At 38.4% G+C, this 23,811-nt stretch overlaps 1 protein-coding gene across 2 annotated transcripts in view; it reads left to right on the forward strand.

Annotated features, from left to right (window-relative positions):
• The window catches only part of LOC306857998 (ETS translocation variant 4), a 26,374-nt gene continuing 2,563 nt past the window's right edge, over positions 1 to 23,811 (forward strand). Inside the window, exons 1-10 of one of the 2 annotated variants that reach the window (XM_079398331.1) lie at positions 1 to 399; positions 989 to 1,079; positions 1,311 to 1,358; positions 7,245 to 7,298; positions 16,729 to 16,858; positions 18,291 to 18,491; positions 18,717 to 19,003; positions 21,793 to 21,861; positions 22,402 to 22,449; positions 22,990 to 23,162. In XM_079398331.1, coding sequence (XP_079254457.1) covers positions 343 to 399; positions 989 to 1,079; positions 1,311 to 1,358; positions 7,245 to 7,298; positions 16,729 to 16,858; positions 18,291 to 18,491; positions 18,717 to 19,003; positions 21,793 to 21,861; positions 22,402 to 22,449; positions 22,990 to 23,162 — 1,158 coding nt within the window. In that variant the 5' untranslated portion in view covers positions 1 to 342. The other variant, XM_079398332.1, reaches the window with a different exon arrangement.

Raw genomic sequence — 23,811 nt, forward strand, 5'->3', positions numbered from 1 at the left:
ACTATATACTAGCATAATCTGATAGAGGACGTGGCATATAGCAAGTAGGTTGTCAGATTCTACGTATAAAATGTTTTCACCCCACAAAATCCTTTGTAAACTCTTTAGACAATAGCGTCTTGCCTCAAATGGAGCAAAGAACAGGTCTTGAGCTGTCCAGACTGTGATTTAGCAGAGTGTGTGTTTATACCCACGCTGGTGTTTTTTGTGAATGGAGCTCATTACGTATGCAGCCTTCTCGCGCTCCATTCACAAACTGCTGCTGCTGCTGCTGCCTCTGTCCGTCTCAGTCTGCGTGGATCTCATTAAAACACAGCCTAAATGACCACAAACGGTTAAGGCATGGATTATAAGATGGATGGATATCTGGACCAGCAAGTGCCTTATACTTTAGCTAATGTGAGTATGGCTTTATTCACTTCAAAGCGTCATTGCGCTTCACGCGGGGATGTTGTGCTGTTTCTCTGTCGTCGTTGCATGTGATTTGTTTTAAGCAAGCGCTGCTGCGTTGAAAACTCTTTTCAGGTTGGGCTGAAACCAAGTAAAACTGTCGCAACTAGTCTACTAAATATTCGTTTTCTCCATGATGCTCAAAAGGTAAAGTTTAATCCTTTCAGCAAACGCTTTTCTCAAATCTGAATTCTTACTTAAAAGGAAATCAAAACTTCCCCTTTCAGGATGCTTGAATTGTCAGTAGGCTATATTGCTATTGTAAGAGGCAATGCAGGGAATTTAGTTTTAATGTTGAATGGGCATAATCTCACACTATATAGGCTGGCAAAAAGTTTTGACAGTATCCTGTATTTTTGTACCTTGTCAGAGTGCATTGTAACAATGACCACTTTTAATATTTCTTTTAAAATTGTTTAGGTTATTTATAGTGGGTTTTAAAATTGATATTCATCCTTGTGGTTCTGAAGTTGCACTTTTAATTCTTTGTGTATGTATTTTTCTTTTTTACTTACATAATGTAGTTTCTGTTTTGTAGAGGTCGCAAGGAAATGGGCCCCTAAATAGACTGTTGATGGCGACAAAAAGGAAATACATGGACACCGAATTACCCCCTCAGGAATCCGAAGGTAAAGTAGCAAGCAAGTTTTATCTACACTGTATATCGTCAGGTCAGTATCTTTGAAAAGGCAGATTTTACACAACCTTATGAGACCAGGTTGATTTTACAAGTTATTTTACCAAAATAAAATACAAATATGACTGTTCATCATAAACAGATGAACAAAAAATGGAAATAAATATTTGAAACTTGTATGGAAGAATGGATCAGCATGATAATGATTTGTGTTCCTTTTCAGATCTCTTTCAGGATTTAAGCCAACTGCAGGAGACATGGCTCACCGAAGGTATGCATCTTTTCGTAGCATGTATTATGTGTTAATATTGCAATAAATATGTCCCTCTAGTGGCAGTGAGCAAGGAAATGTCACAGGAGGACATGCTATAGCAAGTTCACGCTGCTTGGTGAGATTTACAAAACAAAACAATAGAAAGATTTAGACTGAGGTGGCTTATATGCTTAATAAGGCAAGACAGCGGTTAGAAATAATTAATGTTTTCATTTTAGAAATGTAATAGGTGTGATAGTCCAACACAGCATTTAAGGCCTGAATTTAAGTTTATTTTACATCAGGACAATCATTGTGTCAACGTATATGTGTTGCTTTTGTACAAAATGCCTTGATTGCACAATGCTGCTGGTTACATTTTATTCGGAAATTCCTGACAAAGGCTCTTAAAGCCTGTACACCCAGGCAAAGCAAACAAACAGCATCAAAGCTGGACAGTCAGGAGGCAAATAGTTGAAATGAACCCTGCCAGAAACAATTTACTGTGTACATGTCAGAGTGTGGAGAACACAAAGGCTGCTCTCAATGAGACCGGGTGGCTGGAACCCCGCTGTTTTGAATGAATTATACATCTGTCCCATTGCAAACCCTTATGTGTATTTTAAGTTAAAAATTAAGGTGATATAAATGCAGTTTTAAAAATGAAATGATAAACAGTGATTTTGTCCACGTTTAGCTTATATTAGAAAGAATGTTAATGCATAATTTTATTTTATGTTTTATCAGAAATTAAAACAGCCTGGTTGTAATTGCATGCTGTTAAGATGACATATGGCAAATACGAGATGCATTATCTTCAGATAATTCACCTAAGAGTCTTAAATTCAATGAATAAATTAGGGAAGTACACAATAATATAGGATTTTTTATTTAAAAATTCATTTTAAAATTTGTATTTAATTTATTTAAATATTAAGATATTTACATGGAATCCCTCAGTGTTGTTAATGGGATGTTTTAAGGATTTCAAAGTGCTTGGTAAAAATAAGAGTTCTCAATAAATTGCATCATCTCAGAACTGTCAGCTATTATTATGCAGCGTCAAACTGTGAACTTCACACATCAGTCAGGAGACAGGGAAGGCAATGACCAGAAACAATAGAGGAAAACCCTGACTCCACAACAAGTACACAGGTGGAGTAGTGCAGACACTTCAGCTATGAAGCTTGAAAAGTAATTTTAGTGTTTTGAGAGAACAAATAAAGCAAGAAATAACTTTATTGCTCACACACACTTGCTCTTTAAAACGACCCTCATTTTTTCCTTGCCGTGAACTTTTCTTTCTTCTTTTCGGAGGCAATGGCTTATAATCAGGTGGTTATGATGAGTAATTCACCATATTGTTAAAACAGACACTGCTGCAGGGATTTTGCACTTTGAAGGCTAAGATAAAACATAGAAGGAGGCCAAGAGTTTTTAATAGAAAAACTTGTCCAGTCATGTGAGTATTCTTTACATTTTAAGACAGACCTCCTGGCTCCTCCCAGGATCTGCCGAACTAAAAAAAAAAGAAAAAAAGAAAAAGTAATTCAGGTTCCCTCAAAGAAAAAGGAAACATATATCACACATAAACTGGTGGTGGTTGAGGAGAGACCCCCCCACATGATTGTAAAGTGCTTTGGGTGTACAGCAATACACAATAAAGCGCTATATAAATGCATCATTCATTCATTCATTCACATATCTCCATGCTTGCACAGCCAAACGTTGGTCTTGTGCTGACTTGCATTTCAAAGCCCTTGACAAGATGTTCCTGGAAGCTCACTGACTTGAAACAAACACACACACAGACACACACACACACACACACACACAGAGAGATAGACAGACTCCCACATACATTCACAGACACACGGTCTGATGTGACTATGTTTGCGTTCACATACACACACATACTAACTAGACTGAGAGAGATCGATTTGGCTTCAATCAGCCCTGGAAACTCTAAAAAGCTTGAGGGACTCACATTAAACTGATATTTTTTTTATCTGTCTAAAAATCGCATGCGTTCCTTTTCAAAAAAGTTGAATCACGTCTGATTGATTTATTGCTTGATCTGGTGGGCCAAATATTGGCTTCAGCTTTGACTCATAAAAACAGGCTTACTAATCCTCCTCGGGGCAGAAAAGAAAAAAACTTAAATGACTCTAATATAATTACAGTATAGCAACAGGATAAGAGCAGCATCTATGAAATTAATGTAATTTCTTTGAGCATGCTCAAAGGGGCATCAGTACGGTTTCCGTCAAACAGGAAGTGCCAGATTAATGTTAAAGAGATGGATTTAATTCTCCCAATGTTCTGGTTTCTGCGTTTATGGACTACTGGCTAAAAATGAGAGATAATATGCCCAAGAAAAAAAGAAGTATGTTACCAGTGTCACTGTCATACACGAGCCCACATGACTAAGAGCTATTGCAGGAATAAAAAAGAACAATGGATAAAGGGGAAGAACCCAAGTTTCTTTTGCTTGTGCCTTTTATTGAGCCATAAAAAAATAGAAAGCTTTTAGTTTTAATCCATTATTATTGTTATATATTTTTTGTTGTTATTTCTTTTTAGCTAAAGGACACCACTTTACATAACATTTGCATAAAATCCAGGATTTAAGGGCAAATATTTTAAGGTGCTTTGATATGTTGGCGTGGAATAAATCTGAGAACAAGTCTTACTTAGTCCAGAAAATAATAATTAGAAGAAGAAAAAGCAATGTAACTATGACAGGAAATTCAAAGTCGCTGTCGTCAATATGGATATTTTAGCTGCTTAATTCAAGGACAACTCAAAGTGGCTACTTTATTAATTATTTTATTTATCAGCATAATAACAATGACTTATCAAGGCTTTTTGTCCAACTGTATTGTGTGGCAGTACTTGGAATCCTATTCCATTATTGAACCAGTCTGCAAATTTACAAATCCACAAAAAGTAAAGTCAGCAAATCCACATATTATTATTAATACCCTTTATGGGACATTATTGATTGTTACTGTACATTGTTATTTAGTCGGTATGTAAGACATATCCATTGCCTGTGTTTGTGTCCGTAGATATCACCCAGCATGACCTTTAAAGACAAACAACAGAATCTATCCACATTTAATTTGGCCATAAACACCTAAGAAATGACTGTACGTAATGCCAGAAACATTTATCTTACAATCGTATGCATATGAAAAAAAGATCAAAGCTATCTTTTCATTGTCTGAGGCTCATTAAACTGCACGCTTCTTCTACTTTTCCTTAGTTATTTTTTCTATTCTCTTGCTCCCTTTCTCTTCTCAAACACTTATTGCATGACCTTAAAAGCCAGCGTTCAAAGACTTCAAAGCAGGTGATGAATTCCAGAACACTTCACCAAGCAGAGCTGACCAACATTGTCTGAGAATGTCCTCCAGTGTTTTTTTTTTTCTATGTGCGCAGGAAGAGACATTTAGTATTAATGCTACGCTGCTACATTTGCTCTCTTCTGAATCGTTTCTTATTCGGTTGAGACATGCTAACGATGGATAAGCGAGGTAATTGGCTACATCAGCTCGAAAGACTGTAAATCCATCAGCAGGATCCAGCTAGAGTGTTGGTGATGGGTAGGGGGAGGACATCACTTCTTGTGGACTGACATTGAACACCCCTTATTATGTTTAAATAAGGCCTGTATATGATACAGATGTTTGGAGGTGCCAGATGTGCATGTGCACCCCTCAGATTTGAAATTTTCTACACAACATTTTTATTGTTTATAATTAGGTTGCAGGATTTATGTAACAATGTGGCAGAAATCACCCATTTACATCCTAATTTGGTCATTCTAATATGCCCTAATATGGCAGAACCAGCACTGGTGCTCTTTCAAAAATAAATAAATAATCAATTAAAATAAAGAATACAAATAAATCTGTAATATTAATATGAGTAAAGCTGACACAAAGTCAAAGATACAAGCAAAAAAATAAGTAAAAATACAAATACAAAAAAACGAGAGAGCAAATTTTGATAATGGTAATAATAGCCCATCTACTGTTCATCTGATGGAATTCAGCAGTAATCAAGATATCTGCACACACACACTCAGTGGTGATATTGATCTGCTGCCTGTGGAAAAGTGCTGGCACATGGAAAAGTGGAGGTGAAGGTCACGGGCTGTCCAGAGACAGTAACTCAGGTTTCACTGGGATGATGAAGGGAGACACAGGCTAAGCTAATGGACAGCCCATCCCTTCATCAAATCACAGTGTCCATTTAGACTATGTGTGCTCAAGAAAAATGACTTGTCTGATTTCTGAGTCAGCAGGGGAAGAAAGAAGGAAACACAGGAAAACATAAATCCAAAGTACTATCAAATGTATTTTAACCCTCATGGTGTTTTGGGGTCAGAGAGAGACCCCATAAATAAATTAATAATAATAATAAATAAAGTATCAGGTTAGATTTACTATTTAAGGGACTCCAGTCAAATGTAAATGTCCTTTAATGTTTTTCTTTATTTCAGAGATATTTGCTATATTATACTAAATTATACACTCTAAAAAATGCCGGGTCAACTTGGGTTATTTGGCAACCCAGCGCTGGGTAAATCTTGGACAGAACACTTGCTGGGTTATTTTGACCCAGCTGGTTGGGTTAACCGTTTTTAAAAATGATTATATTGCTGGCTTAAAATGGGCTGGAAATTAAAAATCACACACAGAATTACTATAGGCAACAAGAATAATCAAAAGATGAACATTTATTATTAAGCAAGAACACCCATGGACAAAATACAAGACAAATTGAATTTATTTGGGTGAATACAGCATAGTTTACAATATTACATACATTTAAACTAGTTTAACAAGCGTTTTAGAAAAAAAAGAAAGGCGTATATTTAGAAGTACCATTTTAATTTAAGTGTATTCAACCGTTCTCTGTAATCGCTTTGTAATCGCTAATTCTCGTGCTGGAACACCAGTGTGTCGCCAAAATCTGAGCTGGTGAAGAGCTGCTGTTCACGGTGGAACTGCGAACTTTAGACTGCGGCCTCGCGTTTCACTCGTAGCTAAGAGATGGAGTGACTGACTCCAAAGCCTGCCCAAAAACAAACAGTACTGAAATTAGAAAACATATTTTAACATCAAATTAAATTACAGTATTATAATGAATAAAATCCATTTATGTAATGCAAGAAAAAGGTGTTTCCAGCACAAAAAGACATCTCGTCCTTATGTTGTGTTGCGTAAAATAGTATAATTTACACCACATTAAAGACTATAAATGATATAAAACCTATACAAACTCCGAAAGAGTGCACCAAATCAGCGACAGCGGCGCTGAGAACCGCTCTCTCCTGTGGACTTAAAAAGCCCGTGCTCCCAGCAGCTGCTTTGTTGAGAAGTTTCACCGGAGACAGGGTCAACCCAGCGGTTAGTTAGGAAAAAAATAACCCAGCGTTAAAATGACCCAGCACCTGGGTAAAAAAATAAAAAAATAACCCACTAACATGACCCAACAAGCTGAATCCAGTATTTGGGTTAAAAAAATAACCCAGCACCTATAGGTAAAAATATTAAAAACAACCCAATAAAATGACCCAACAGGATGAATCCAGCATTTGGGTTAAAAAAAATAATAACCCAGCATTTTTTAGAGTGTAGTTATATATAAATTAATTATATTGTTAACATTTTATTTTACTTTTCATTTTTTTCTGCAAATGGACCCCAAACAGAAACAGCGCTTCTAGAATCTTGCTTTCCTGCTTTGTGATAAAATTTTAATTTTGCCTGGTTAGAGGAACTTCATAAAAGAATAATTTGTTTGCTCATAGTTTTTATACATGCGTCATATGTGAATATATTAGTACATATTTTTAGAATGCTTATTTTAACAATTTGGTGGTCTCTGCAGCTCAAGTTCCTGACAGCGATGAGCAGTTTGTTCCTGACTTCCACTCAGAGAACTGTAAGTGCATCATTCCTTTTGATTTACGTCTTATGCATGAACATGAAACCTGAGAGGGTGAGAAAGATGACAAAAACAAAAAGATAAAGAAGAGGAAGAAGGTTTGTCTGCCAATTATTTGTCCAAAAAGTGACTGATTGACAAACCGCTGAAGGCTGAGGTGTGGAGGTTTTCAGACAAACAGTCCTGTTCTCAGGCTCTGCGTAACAGAAACGCATGATACATGACCTACTACACTTACACTGACGTATTTGGATGTTCATACTAAAGAGCACCTTCCATTTGAATGTGCCTGAAAGACTAAGTGAGCAGCTAAGGAAGCCGGTAAAAGATCATTCAGCAGTCAAGCACAAAGATTTCCTTTTTGTGTCTGACAGAGGTGTAAATGGGAAAGCAAATTCCTGTACTGCACAATGTAAAGGCCGCCTTTTCAACTGCTTCAACTGCTTTCAACCTTGTTTTGTTGTGTCTCCTGTCAATGGCGTGCCAGGCTTTGTGGTGCACACTCTGTAAACAGTTCCTTTTGAACCTTTTGTTACAGCTATTCACAACATATTGGGTTGGGCCTTTACCACGTTGGCGAGTCTGTTATGGTGACAATTTTTTCAAGGGTTGCAAAGTTCACAGAATGAGTCATAGATCTTGTTTTTTTCAGTAACACGAACCGGGCCGTGGCTTGCTAAAAGACAGAATGTAGTAAACTCGTGTGTGCAAACAGCACTATAGTACCCCATTCTAGATCTGACCTCTAGTGACAGATGCTCCCCATAACATATTGTTCTTGTCAGTTGTGCAACAATGAGGGGGAGGAAGTGGAGATGAACTCTGGGGCAGGAAAGGGTCATGTCTACTTAACCCCATCAGGACATAACCAATCACCAGAGCTCTTTGCCATTGACAGCCTTTCCTAATACTCACAGAGGAGATGGGAGTTCAGGCTGACAGGCCTGTCACATTAGTTAAGTGGAGCAAAGCTTTGACTGACAGCAACACCCGCCCTTTCATTTAGACATAATGGAGTAATAACTCACGAATTGGTCGCCGTTTGAGGTCGCTCATTGAGAAAAAGCCTCAAGTTGACAGGGCGACTATAAACATAAACATATTCTCCCATGTTTGTGGTCCTTATGATGTGGGTCAGTTTATGCCACCAGCTAAGATCCAAACACAGCCTCCTCTCTTATTGGTTCAAACTCACTAAGATTGTCATGACATTCAGGTGAGTCAGATGTTTTGCTAAATTGTGCCAGCATGTTACGCTTCATAACTGTCTCTTGGTCTTTTGTCTGTAAACACATGAGGGAAAACAAGATACATGGAGTCAAGTGTTCGGTTGTTTTGCCAGTCAAGTTGTTTCCCGTCTGGGCACGACTGTGAGTCTAAGACTCCGGGACGAAGCAGAATGCCAGATTAAAAAAATGGGGGAGGTGCTGGACATGCTGTTGTGCAACACCTGCACATCTGGCAAATCTATCCCCATCCCTCTCGTTTTTCCACATTGAGAGTCTCCATTTGGCGTAACTGTGACCTGTTTGTCATTATTAGCGATGGAACTCAGCAATTTGGTCTCCTTGGTACATAAACTGTTATTCAGAACTTGAGATATAAATGTGAAGATGACTAGTTTGCCTAGTTAGGGAATCTTTAACATGCTTTAAACTAGACGGTGCTGTAGAAAATGAATAGCCAAAGGTAATGAATGAGAACAAGAGATCACAGGGCAAACACAAAACTTCCCATAAATTGTAAGAAATTAAAACTGTATTGATGAAATAGTAATTGTGAATGTCAAAAATGAAACACTTGTTTTTAAAAATCTCTTTACATTATTGATTAGTACAAGGAGATTTAGTCTTGTCTGTAATGGCACTCAAAGAACAGGATTCTTTCTCCCATTCATGAAAATGCCCAAGAGCAGAACTAACTCCACCCTCATGGTTCCTTTTTCTGAATGGAGGTTTTAACCCCACCCCCATCCTGTTTCCCCTTCACTGTACTAAAATGTGATAATTTAGGCTGCCCTTTCTCTCGCGTTCTCTCTGTCTCAATGCTGAGTGTTCCAAGATGTGAGTTAATCCTGCAAATTCTGTGTTGTGAGAGCCATTGTTTGGTTTTGTGCCTTGTTGTAATTATATAGGAGGTTGTGGCTATAAATCCAGTTCCAGAAGAAGAGAAGTCTACAGGGAAAAAAGGGCAGGAGAGATGAAAACACAAGAGATGTGCAAAGGGATTTCAAAATTTACAGTCTCAAGTCTGTTTGCACTTCCGTTAGCTCTCTCGACGTGTCTGATTATATATCACTGGATCGTGCTGTCGTGTTCGCCCCCTCGCCCCTCCTCAAACAAAATATGCAGCTCTACAGCTCTCAACTTTCCAAAATACAGCTGCTATGCAACAAAGTCTGCAAAAACATGTACAGAGACCAGTCATTCTACCCCGTAGAGGGGGCCAGGCTTTCCTCTTTCACTAACTTTTTGCCGTGGAACGAGCCACACGCGTACACACACACCGACACACGCGCACATTTAAGCCTCACATTTTTTATGAATGGGCTGGTTGTGAGGGACTGGCTGAGGCAGCACATTAAGAGAAAACGGAATCTCCATTCATGATTTGGACTGACTGAGCGCTGCGCTCAACATAGCCTTTACAGAGATGTTTTTCTCTACCACTTCACCGTTTTTTTTCTTCAACCGCTTTCTTTTTTTTTCTGTTTCACTCTTTCTTTGTCTCCTTTTCCTATCTTTATTGCTTTTTCTTTCACTTTTGGTTTTTTACTGTTTTTTTCTTTCACTCTTTTTCATCTTCTCTTTCAGTTCTTAACTCTCTTTTGCAAGTATTGTATAATTTCAATTAAGTTTTTTTTTTTTTCACAACATTTATCTCAGTTCATGTTCATTTTTAAATATACAGAACTGCTCAAAAGTTTGGAGTCTGTAGGATTTTTAAAAAATCTCTTGTTCTTTTGAACTGTCTATTCATAAAGAATCATCAAAAACATATACCACAGTTTCTAAAAAAAAAAGCAGCTAAATTATTTTTGAAGGATCATGTGACACTAAAGACTAGAGTAATGGCTGTTCAAGATCACAGAAATAAATTACATTTTAAAATAAAGAATTATATATTAAAATAAATACAGAAATTAAATAGAAAACAGTTATTTAAAATTGTAATAATATGTCTTATTATTAGTGTTTTTATGACATTTTTGATCAAATGAATGCAGCCTTGGTGAACATAAGTCTTCTTTCAATAAATGATTAACCAAGATGAATAAATTCTATAAAAGTTCTCTTTTTTTAGTTCATAACTATTGTGATAACTAATGTTAACATATACAGTCTTGTTGGAAAAGTTTATCTTTCTTTCTTCTGAAAGTTTGAAGTCTAAACCTTTATAAGAGGAACGTATGTCGAAACTGGCAGTTGCAAAGATTTAGGATGTTTTTGTAGGTGGATACATGCCGGACTGTAGTACCAGTAAACATGAATTTGGAAGCTTGTGCTCCGGTATGCTGTTGGAAGAAGTTAGAACAACGTTTTTAGAGGCTGATGTGTGGCCGCTGAGGCATTGAATGGACAGCAGTGTGTATTTTACTGCATCGGTGAGGACAGAAGCAGCGAGGCAAACACTCTAAACCTACCCAGGAAATTGTCTTTTCTCCCTCCTCTCAAAGAGGGACTCTTTTCCTCCCTTTTCCTGCAGATAGAAAAGAAACTGAGGTGGAGGCTGATGCTAACATAGAACATATGTAACATAACAGTCACATGTCCACACACATCAGAGACTTCCAGAGCACTGCGATAGACAGTGTTTGGAGTCTCTTCCAGCTAAAAAGTGCAAGTCATCACTGGTCTAAATCACTTAGCTCAGTCCATTGTTTCAGCATAATCTCACGTCAGTTCAGCTGAAATGCAACGGGCCACGTCTTGTATTGAAAAAGCAATGATGGATCTATTGATCCAGGGTGTTCTCAGAAGTAGATCAGGCAGCATAAGAAAAAAGCTTGAGTGTTTCTCTATCTCTCTCTGTATAATTAAGATATCAGCCCAGATGGGAAAGTAGAAATGTGTTTCTCACCGGCTTGACAGAAATTCAATGAGCAGGTGTTATCTCCCATCTCTCTCTGCATTCTCTACAGTAGAGTTCATTATGTAATTTCTGCAATGAGCATAGAAATCAATATATGCATTTAACATTAAGAGTGAACTGCGATATATTGAGGGCTGACGAATGTGAGCTTGAGAGTTTGATTACTCTTTCCACATGAGCGCATGCATAAAACACTATCATGTTGCGATGGGTGACATCATTGTATTGCGTTTACAAATGATGGTCATCCACCTTTCGCATTTTCACTTTCGTCTAGTTTTTCCAAAGTTAATCTTTTGGTAATGGTAAAATAGCTTAATGATTCATTTTTAAAAGACGGATGGTGCATTTCTTGTATTGCCAAAGAACGTCATGCGGTTTCATCAGAAAAAATAATCCAATCTTAAAGGGAACTGATACAGTGCAGTTAACAGAAACTGGACATATGACATTCAGACCTAGTCTCCAGCCAGTATTGTCCACACCCAATTACAACATGACATTTAGTACACAAAAACACTAAACACATTAAGCATCCAAAAGTGTTTGCAAACAAAAGACGTGTTGAGAGCAAAATTTAGTGTCACACGAGACTCTGTCTGATGGTTTCTACTTATCTTGTCATTCAAGTTTGCCAACAATTTTTGAGCTAGCAATAGCTGTCTGAAACTCAAAGGGGAAGTCGCTGACACTCAGAAGTGACAGTCAAACCCAAGTGAGCAGTGTACCATTTTTAAAGGGGAAAGGGAAGTGGTGTGTGGCCAAGTATGGTGACCCATACTCGGACTTTATGCTCTGCATTTAACCCATCCAAGTGTACACACAGTAGTGAGCATACACCCGGAGCAGTGGGCAGCCAATGCTGCGGCACCCAGGGGGTTCGGTGCCTTACTCAAGGGTCTCACCTCAGTCTTGGTATTGAGGGTGGAGAGAGTGTTGGTTATTCACTCCCCCACCTACAATCCCAGCCGGACCTGAGACTCAAACCCACGACCTTCGGGTTACAAGTGCAACTCTCTATCCATTAGGCCACGACTGCCCCTTATGGGGTTTATGGAAAACCCCTGGCCATTCACCATCTGAAAGAGGCCAGAACTTCCTTTTTTGTTTGCGTTCTCTCGCTTGCTCTCTCTTTCATTATGATCATGTTGACAAGGACACCACATGTCCGCCATGTGTTGCTGAACTGTGCTGAGATGACAGTGTTGTTTCAAAAAATCTCTGGCTGAAAGAACAGTCCTTTCTATCATCCACATCCCTCCTCGGACTTTCCACTGATCATTTCAGTGATGATGGATTTACAAAGGCTCCTCAAATCAGGAAAGAAAACCTTCTAAGCTTCTTTCCTACTTAAACAAAAAAAAGAAACAGCTCAAAAACAACTATCTTTGTAATGCTCACCAAGGCATCATACACACTACCAAATCAGTAAAATTGGGACCAGTAATACTTTCATTCAACAAAGACACATTAAACTTAAATTAAAGTTTCAATAGTGTCAATAAAAGGACATTTATAATGTTACAAAGGTTTTCTGTTTCTAATAAATGCTGTTCTTTTGAACTGCCACAGTTTCCACAAAAATGTTAAGCAGCACAACTGTTAATTAAAATGTTACTTGATTTTAAGAAAGCATATTAAAATGATTTCTTAGGGATCATGTGAAACAAGTCTAGAGTAATACTGTACTTCCGAAAATTTAGCTTTGCCATCACAGGAATGGTTTATATTTTAAAATTCATTAAAATAACAAATATTTTAATAGTAAAAATATTCCACAGTATTATTGATTTCTGTATTTTCCAATCAAATCAATGCAGCCATGGTGAGCATTTAAGACTTTGAAAAACATTTTTAAAAATCTGTATGATTAATTTCAGTGATTTGATTTTAATTACACAAAATAGTATCAAATATTAACTACACAAGTAATTATCAGCTTATCCAATGCTATCTCACGACCAATTCATACATATTTTACGAGGTTGCTAATTCATTCAAATTCGTATGACCTCACTCGTACGATTTTGTACAATTTGCCATGAATTTGTACGAGTGAGGTCGTACGAATTCGTACAAATTAGCCACCTCGTAAAATATGTACGGATTGCCGTGAGATCGGGATGGCTTGTCAGTATCAGCTGGAATTGTTGCTGTAATGTTTACAATAAGGGTTGTGTAACAACACATTTTTGACATTTACAATTGGATTATTATAAGAGTGTTTTGCAATCCTGTCACTTTTATTTCAATTAAACACCTGATGTACATCCGACAGGCTGTACTTAAAAAGAAACAAGCTTTGAGAGCCGTGTTAAGTGGGCTGCCCAAAATCAATACTGCCATTTCAACCTTTAAGCCATTCAGACATAATTGGCATCCTTGTTGTTCTTATTGATTTGTCACTGTTGGTCTCAAATGGCCAGTGGGACGCCAGGTGGCATCTCTTCACTCACTCTCAAGCAGACTGTTATCATAATCGAAAATCAGATTTTATCACAACATCAGCTCAAATATCAAGCATTCCCATCATACTAGACTAACACAATATGCTAATCCTTGATTCAGTGTTTTTATCAAACAGTCTTTGCATAAAGACTTGTTCTGTTCAGGATTTGTGTTTTATCTGATGACAGGCCGCAGCAGTCACATTCCTCTGGTAGATATGATAGGTTTATAGTCTTGAGATATTATTACTCAAACTTTGGTACATTGTACCTGCTGAGTTGATACGGTTGGCTTCAACTGTAGCTGTCATAAGATGAAAATTTCCAGGATGTGAGCCTGACATGAATATACAATACTGTCCAGATGATCAGTGGAGTTAAGGTTTAACTAAAAACAAAGCTGTCCTGCCTTAACAATGACTGAAATCTGGCTCACAGTTTCAACAATGGTACTTTTATTCAAACTAAATTGATTAGTGATTACTTGTACTTAAACGCACTTTCTTAGGATGATCCCCCAGAGCTCTCGGCTAAGGCCACCAAACCTCCATCTGGCACAGCTGGTGGATCTTTTTTTGTTTAGTGCAGGGGGTATCGGGGTCCTGAGATTTGTTTGTGGTAGGAGTTGACTGAATGGCCCTCCATAATGATCCCCTACTTCCTAAAGCACCCAACCATGACCATCACCTTTCACCCCTTATCCTCTCCACTGAATCGTGCTATTTACATATGTAAAGTCCAGCTCCCACCTCTAGCCCAGCCTGTCTCTAAAAGCTCATCCTGAATGGAGACACTCTTGTCATTTAGGTACAATGCTCCTGGTTTTTCACACTTAAGATGTAGCTTGAAGGGAGGTGTGAATGGTAAATGCACTTGTATGTAAGGACAGCATTATTTAAATCTACAGTATATTTTGCCAGATTTATAGCCTTACATGGCAGATTACGATCACCAGAGGTGTCAAACTCATTTTAGGTCAAAGACCGGCCTTTTTTTATTGCAGGTTTAAATGGAATAAAATTAATGCCTTCATAACCTACATAACGGGATACAACAAAAGAGAGCACACAGAATAAATTAATTTAATTTAATTTTATTAATTTTTGCAAAAAATAAGGCCTGCTGATAGCTGTAAATTATACAGATGTAAGTTCATATATGCATCACATGAAACCAAATGTTTACATTTAAAAAGTATATACGTGATCCAGAACTCCCTTACATTGGCCACAGGCCACCCCTTTTTTTTTTACCCTTCCTCTGATCTAAACTCTTTGAAGATAACAATAAAGTATAGGCGTGGAGTCCTTCCAGTGAAATCTAAACTAAATTTAAAAAAAAAGTTGAATTCCTCTTTAGTATTAGGCGTTATAATAATAAGGCCTCTGGCAAGCTCTAAGTCTCTTTCCTGATCACAGACTACTTGCTTTAAGAACCAAGAATATCTAAACACAGATGTTACATTACACATTTAGGATATTTAGCCCTATCCCCCCTTTTTTCCAAGAAACAAAACCTAAGAAAAATGAGTTGCTTTAGAGAACAGTGATGTAACTTTCACATGAATCGTAAAGAGAGAAAGCAGAAACTGAGAGCTTTGGGCAAATTGCACTAAATAAAGTACAATAACTTCCTTTATTATCACATCACTGTTTACTCGAGTGCCATCAGTCTGTAAACTCCAGGAGATTTAACGACAGACGGATGTGTCTTGATAATGTTACATGTTCCTGAAGTGTCCTCCTGAAGTCATCCATCCCATTTTAGAGTATTTAGAGTGAAATGATTCATTGCTTTAATAGAGTGGTTTTGGTTCTATATTCGTAATTAATTTGTTAAAGGACTTGCAGCTTTATTGTTCAAATGAGCAGTCCATTATTAAAGCATAGAATTGATTTGAGACTTTAAATGTCAAATCTATAAATCTTGCATATGCAGACTCGTTATAGAGGAGAATGTTTAAGAATCCCTCGTTCTTTTCATATTTCATAACTCTTTCTCTTTCAATTTGAGCATTGCCTTTGAGAGGTCAGGGCTTGTGCTGCAGTGTAACAGTATTGGAAGGCCTTTCCCCCATTTGTTTCTTGCTTTTGTGAATGAAATATGCAATTACCTGGGCTTGGGTTTCAGCAGTGCCTGTTCTGTCAGGTCTGCGCCCACGACAATCAACACATAAACAGCCATAAACACAGAGCTGCTGCTCCGCTGGAAGAGCACAGCTGCTGCTGTTTACCCTGAGTGTCCCAGAAAAACATCCTGTACCGCGCCGTCTTTGAGCCCGGCTGCTCCCCTCCAATAATAAACAGCACTGTGGTTCAGACCCAGACCCCACGCATGCTGGGCGGCTCCTCTGCTACTCTTCAGCTAAATGCCAAAATCTTTAAAAGCTGGGCTGAAGAAACTGAAGAAACACACAAACACACAACAATTCTTATGTAAATGACCAGCTGCTGATGTGCTTATAAAAGACTTAATCATTTAACCACAGCCATTGAATGTTTTTAGTAGTTCTGTGCTTTAAAAGAGTTGAAGAAAAAAAAATGGAAATTAGAATTATGAATCTAATGCACATTAATAATTAATCTAAAATGGTTATGTCCACTTTTCAATTTTGATTAATGGAAGTAACTTTTTTTTAATGCTAGTGGATGTCTATAATTGTTTATGATTTACTTTGAAGCTTAGTCCAGGGCACAGTAAGTTTTACTGTGTCAACTGTGGTTGAGTTAAATGATCACGTTTGCATGATCCAAGTCCATTAAAGTATTTGCAATACATGTGTATCTCTTTACTCTTGTTGTATTTTTAGTGCAGACAAAAGGCTTGTCATTTCTCGAGACTAGCTGGAATGTGGTTCATTAATAAACCTGTTTCTCTATGTACCGCAGCAGTGGCATTCCACAGCCCACCTGTGAAGATTAAGAAAGAGCCCCAGAGTCCCGGCTCAGACCCCAGCCAGTCTTGCAGTCACAATCAGAGCTTCAGCTACCCCAATGGAGAGCAGTGCCTTTACGCCAGGTCAGTCAAAAGCCGGATGCTGTTCCTTGATGCCTCTCAAGATTAACATACTTTCATGGTGTGAGCAGGTTTACTACATTCACCTTTAAGGATGTGATGTGTGGCCAAGTATGGTGACCCATGCTCGGAATTTGCATTTAACCCATCCAAGTGCACACACACAGCAGTGAATAGTGAGCAAACACACACACACACACCGTAAACACACGTTTATGGTGCGGCGCCCGGGGAGCAGTTGGGGGTTCAGTGCCTTGCTCAAGAGTCTCACCTCAGTCGTGGTATTGAAGGTGGAGAGAGCACTGGACATTCACTCCCCCCACCTACAATCACTGCCGGACCTGAGACTAATTTCTGTGGACACAGAAATTAGATTTTTAAAACGCACATTTCACACTATAATGCAAGGATCTTCAAATCCGGCCCTGGGAGGTCACAGCCCTGCAGAGTTTTGGCCTGATTTTGTTTGAAATGACGTTACATTGATTCGTTCTTCAATTTCACTTGAAGTATATCAGGGCCACAATCAAAGACACCTGAGCAAGCTAATCAAGGTCTTCAGAGTTACTAGAAAATTAGTTGGTGATTTTGATCTTGAGCTAAATTCTGCAGGGCAGTGGCTAAGTGCCATAATGCCTTAATCTCACATATCACAGAAATGTTTTTATGTCCTTAAAGCCCGAGACACACTGCACGATTTCCGGCTGTCCCAGACGAAAGACTGGCATCATGACAAAATCATGGCATATTTCTGATTCGCCACAATTGTTTCACGATGCCAATCTTTCATCTAGGACAGCCGAAAATCGTGCAGTGTGCCTCGGGCTTTAAAGACATTTTGAAAACCTCTCAAATGATGCAATGGGATTAATAGCATTCCATGGTAAAAACAATATTTTAAAAGATTTTTAAAATAAAAAGGCAGACTTGTCTTGCTAAGGCTGATTTCACATTTTCTATCTAAATATAACTAAACTATATTTTCACACATAATAAGAGATGAAAACACTTTTGAGGGTCAGAATTTGTGTAAAAACATTATAAGAAATGTTTTTCCACTCTTTGTTCAGATTAATATAGAAATAGTTTTCCCACTCTTTTAGATTTTACATATGTTTCCGTTAAAAAAATATTAATATAATAATTAATATTATATTTGTATTCTTCATTCTCATATTTTAAGAATGCAAGTCTGGGTCAAATGCAAAAAACAACAACAACAACAACAACAACAAAAAACCATATACTTTTCTGGTTTTAATGATCTTCATTTAAACAATGAGAAAAAAAAAAACCTTAATAAAATTTGAACAAAAATCTGCTCCTGAGACATAACAGTGTTTTATAATCGAAGAGACATCCATACAAGATATCATGCATATATAACAGAAAAGAAATGCATTGTTGACTGTGAAAGTGTCTGTGTGCCCTGCAGTGCCTACGAGCAGAAGAGAGCAGCCGTGGCAGCAACAGCAGGAGGATCTAAGAGCTCTTGTCCAGGGACACCCATGTCTCCTATGCAGCATTACTCCCCAAAACCAACAGTGGGAACTCGGCCGGAGTCAGGGTACATGAATACACCCTCAGCCAGCCAATCCCACGCCTGCCACAGCCACAGTTACCCCATGAACCCCAGGTAACAATAATTATAAAGAATGTGTGGGTGTGTAAACTTTAGAGTAGAGATGCATGATATATCGGTACGGTTATCAGTGGAAAAACTAAAATCATTAATTTTAAATACAAGCAAATTCATATGGATATTTAATTTTGCATGATAGTATACAGATAAAGCATACTTGCATTGCAACAGCATTTTTAAGAGCCTATCTGTTAATCAAGGTCTCATTTTCCCTCTCAGTTCCAGGTTCCCTTCCGGCGCTGCAGAGATGTGCCCACCATTCACTTCCCAAGGCCAGGCCTTGCAGCGTATGCATCCTGCCCATGCCACCGGGGGCGGAGGCGGTGGTTATCATCGGCAACACTCTGACCCCTGCTTGCCTTATCCTCCTCAGCAGAACTTCAAGCAGGAGTACATGGACCCTCTGTACGACCGAGCGGCCCACATGCCCGGGCCACAGCATCAGAGGTTTCCTCCTGCCCATATGATGGTGAAACAGGAACCCACTGACTACACTTACGAACCTGGTACGTGAGTCAAAAGACTGATGACACAAAGTGAATTGATTTGCTTTGAAGTGGTGTCTCATCTCCTCTCTTTTCCTGAAAAATCAAACCACATTAGGCCACTAATGTAAACAGTAAATTGCTCAACAAACCAGAAAGTCTTTTGTTTGAAGAGATTCTGTTTATTCTTCTCGGCTTCCACATCCACTGACACTTTACAAAGGTCTCAACAGTGTTTTCTGTACTTCTGCCCACTCCTGCTCCTTCACCCCTCCCTTTTCTGCCTGTGTTCTTTGAGAAGGAGGGAGGCATAGGAATTTCATTGAGAAAATGGAGGGCACTGGAAAGACTAGAATCCCCAGCGGAGAGCTCGCGGGTGTAGGGTTGCAGCAGCGGCTTCCTTTTTCTGCAGGCAGATGAACTCATAATGGAAAAATGAGCATAGCCTCTGTAACCCGAGCCCGTGCGCTGGCTTGGTCTAGCGAGTGGGAGGTGGGGGGGTTGTTTTGTAGCAGGGGGGCTCGGGCCATATACTCACGACACATGCAAACTAACCTCCTCCCACTTGGCTTTTGCGACTGACACAGGGTCGAAACACAACACCCTGCGCAGGTCCAACTTATCATTGCTCTGTGAAAGACTACAAACAACAGTGATCTAACAAACATTGTACATAGATTAGGTTAAAAACAAAGTTACCATTTCACCCGATTCTTTTAAATGGACAAAAAGGAAGCATGACCTTTTCAGGGTTCTTTCGTTCCCTTCTAGTTGGTAGTACATTTCCAGTGTTGTTATTGTTAACTAAAACTATTAAAATTATTAATTATCATTTCCATAATTGAAATAAAGCACATAAACATAAATATTATATTAGGACTTAAATAGACTTAAAAATTAGAAATGTTGCCTTAGTAATGAACTAAAATGAAATAAATTGAAGTACTAAAATTACTAGAAAGAAAACTGACAATATAAAAATGACAAAAGCACTTAAATGACCAAAACTTAAATTTAAATGAAAACCGAAAAGATACAAATAAAATAATACTAAAATAACACTGTTATAAAACTGATGCTGCTTAGCTCAGATTCATACGTGCAGAAATGTGGCAACATTGGATGAGATTGTCTGGAACAAAAGGATGTTTGTGTGAGGATAGAGTGCCCTATCTGAGGTGGAGTACAGCATGTTATCAGTAGATTCATCCCTGCCCAGGCCGGTGGCTGCCGCTCTGCTACAGAACAGAAACAGAGAGAAATACAAGCTAACACCAATAAGAAACCGTACCGACACTTTTGTACAACATGAGGTAGGGCTGCATGATTAAATCATAATAAAACTGATAACAACAAAAGGCTTAGTTTGATTATTAAATTACAAAGCCTGTGGTTTAAGTAAATAAATATATGTGCGACGTGTTTCAGAGTGTAGTACATGAACTGATGAGCAGTTAATGATCCAGTGTTTTCAGCATCCTTGAGTGGCTCGCAATTAATGAATAATAAAATCTGCGTGTGCTTGTGAGTTTGGTCATATTCAACTGTTTTTGTTTTTTGTACAATATTACATTATTGCAATTCTTATTATCTTTAATCTTAACAATAATAATAAAACCCTTTCAATTATCATCATCATCTTCATCATCATTATATGTATAAAAACAATTAAATATTTCCCCAATCGTGCAGCCCCTATCATGCAGTTTATGTTTCATAAGGGATCCTGTGACTGTTTCAGTTGAAAATGGAACTGAAAAAGTTCCAGTCCAACAGCTCTGTCAACAGTTACATTAATGAGCTCTATGTATGAGAAAAGTGCTCTAGCCCCTCAGAGCTTTTTTCTCCCCTGTGACCTCTTATCACGGCCTCTGCCACTGCATTCTCCAGCCATGAATCATGACTCCACCTCACAAACTAACCATTTCTCATTTAAACAGTATAGAAGTAGAGGGAGAGAGAGAGAGAGAGAGAGAGAGAAGGAGTGGTGTAACCGTTATAAAGCTGATTCTGGCTTCCTGCTGTTCTGTGTGACTGTTTAAGATCCACTGCTCTTTACTGCCTAAAAATAAAGCTGCAGACAGGTGATATTATGACAAATGACTTTATGACAAATGGACCTTTTGTCCTTGCAGTACTCAGTGGCAGAGGTTATCAAATCTGCAGATGCACCAGCCTCACACCCTACAGAAATAGTGCCTAAAGAGGAACAACAATGATTAGCTGTGTTCTCAAACCTAGTGAGCTGCCTCGCTGCCGACTACCTACATAGGCAGCATATCTTAACCACAACGTAACCTCATAAGGGAATAATTATGAATAGGCAGCAACACACAGAAAATAGAGTTTCAAACAGGAGAGCAAGTGTTTGTGAGTAAACAACACAGGGTTCATGGGGCGAGGAAAAGTTAATCTATTAACTTGAATTTAAAATAAAAATAAATAAATAGGACTCATGTATATAAAAAAAATAGGTATTTTTATCTGTTCTTTTCAGGATCAAATTGCTTATGTGAAAATCAAATTTTTTTTTCATCTTGTCTGCTCCTTGGATTTATTTTTTCACTTTTTGCATTAGACTGTGTGTGAAGAATATATGCAATGCTGCCTCCCTGCTAGAAGGGAGCAAAACTGAAACGATAACATTTAGCTTTTGCTCCGGACCTTAAAATGCTCCCTATGTAGGAAACTCACTATGGGTTTTGGAACAAAGCAGTTGACTTGTCACCAACAGGATGCATAAATAAAGATTATCAGATCATTTGCACGCATCCATCACTGAGGGTCATTTGTTTGTGTTTTCTCTGCAGATGTGCCTGGTTGCCCCTCCATGTATCATCACAATGAGGGCTACCCCAACCCACAGCACAACAGTGAAGGTAAGGTTTGTCCATCTAGAACATGCTGCTCTAGTACAGTTCTAGAATGTGCATTTCACAGACTCACAGCACGTCAGGATTGGCCAGTACTGTGCGGTCACTGGCTAACCAGGCCAGAGGGTCTGTGTTTCTGTTGGCATGGACATTTGTTTCTCCCTTGCCTAAAGAATTCCAGGGTAAATATTACTACTGGAAAAGACGAGTATTTTTCCTGGAGTGAAGAAAAATAATCCTTCTCTCCGCTTGCTGCATTTGCCGCACCATTTTGGGTATTTTCAGTTGTTAGCTGATCTCTGTAATGAGCCATTAGATACAGAAAATTTAGTTCCTTGCCTCATAAGTGTACATAACCGAATAATAATCATCATCAAGGATCCTTGTTTCCCATAATAAGTTTCCCATCTCAATTTGAAAAGTCAAACAGGAAAATGCTTGTTATTATTAATGACTACCATTATTACATTAGCACAGTATAACTCAAGTGGATTGTCTTGGCATCCACTTTAAACTTCTAATAATTCCCTTGTCCTATCTTACTAGGTTACATGTTTGAAAATGATTCCCGCGTTGTTCCTGAGAAATTTGAAGGTAAGTCTCTCTTGTCCAGATAGGACAGGTATTCATTTCAAATACAAATAGTCTGTTCAAGTGCCAAGCTCACACAATGAAATTAAGGGCTGTAATTAAAGGTATAAAACATACAAAAATGAGAAACAAAATGAATACCCAAAAGTCTGAGACCATTACTGAAAATGTGCTTATTTTATTTTTAAAAATGCAATAATATTTTTTCCCATTACAAATTGTTACCAACATAAAAATCAGAATGGAAAGCTGAATTGAAAAATGAATATAAAGCTTGTTATTTCTTAGTATTTGGCTTGCCTCTCCTACACTGAATGAACTCCACAAGTTTGTGTAAAACCTGATTATTACATTCTTGAGCATGATTACAAAATAATTTTTCAACATTTAGTCCTAAAATTTCAGATTTTGAATCTCAATTTTTCAATATGGTATCCCCACTCTTTGATCATTTGCGATCTCAAATCAAGTCCTTATTAGTATAGGTTTTGAGATATGATTGCTATCTAGGTGCATTAATGGAATCTCTTTTCCTGTGCCCAGGTGAGGTGAAGCAGGAAGGGGGCGGTGTGTTTCGTGAGGGCGCCCCCTATCAGCGCCGTGGTTCACTGCAGCTCTGGCAGTTTTTGGTGGCCCTCCTCGACGACCCCAGCAACGCGCACTTCATCGCATGGACCGGCCGTGGCATGGAGTTCAAACTCGTCGAGCCAGAGGAGGTAAAAGTTGGGCTTCTAAGAGTTCTCAGAATCTCAAAATATGTTTTTACATCCAGAAAACATTAATAGTAATTGATCATTCAAAGAACTAAGATGACAGTATTATTGGGAGGTTCAGATCAATTCGATGCAGTTTATTCAGCCTTCACAAACTATAGAATAAACAACGGGTTTCAGAGAATTGCTTGCGATCAGCTCACAGTTCCCCAGGGTCTAAGAACTCATCCACACGATGCCAGTTTTCCATTAGCTGCCATGCATTATTTACCCCACTTAACAGCATCGTGAAATAAAATGGAGAATGGCTCCATTACCAAATATTACAACCTTCCATTTTGCCGGAGTCTAAGCACACCGCAGCGGTCGAGACGAGAGCGTTAACCTCCCATTGTCTGTGGTCAGTAGACGGCTAAATGGCATGACTCAGCAGACTATCATGCAGAGATGCATCCATCAGTTCTGCTCAACTGTACGCATGAATCATTCATTACAGACACAGTTTTACTATAGCAATTAAAGCGTAGAGCTCTGTCAAAGACCAAACAATCTATTCCTCAAATGTCAGCAGACCCGTTTACTGGCCCAAGATGGAACACGTTTTTTTTTTCTCAAGTCGATCATTGAAGTTTAGGATAAATAAGTATTTCCT

This window comes from Barbus barbus (genome assembly GCF_936440315.1).
Source record: "Barbus barbus genome assembly, chromosome: 38".
Taxonomy (NCBI): Eukaryota; Metazoa; Chordata; class Actinopteri; order Cypriniformes; family Cyprinidae; genus Barbus; species Barbus barbus.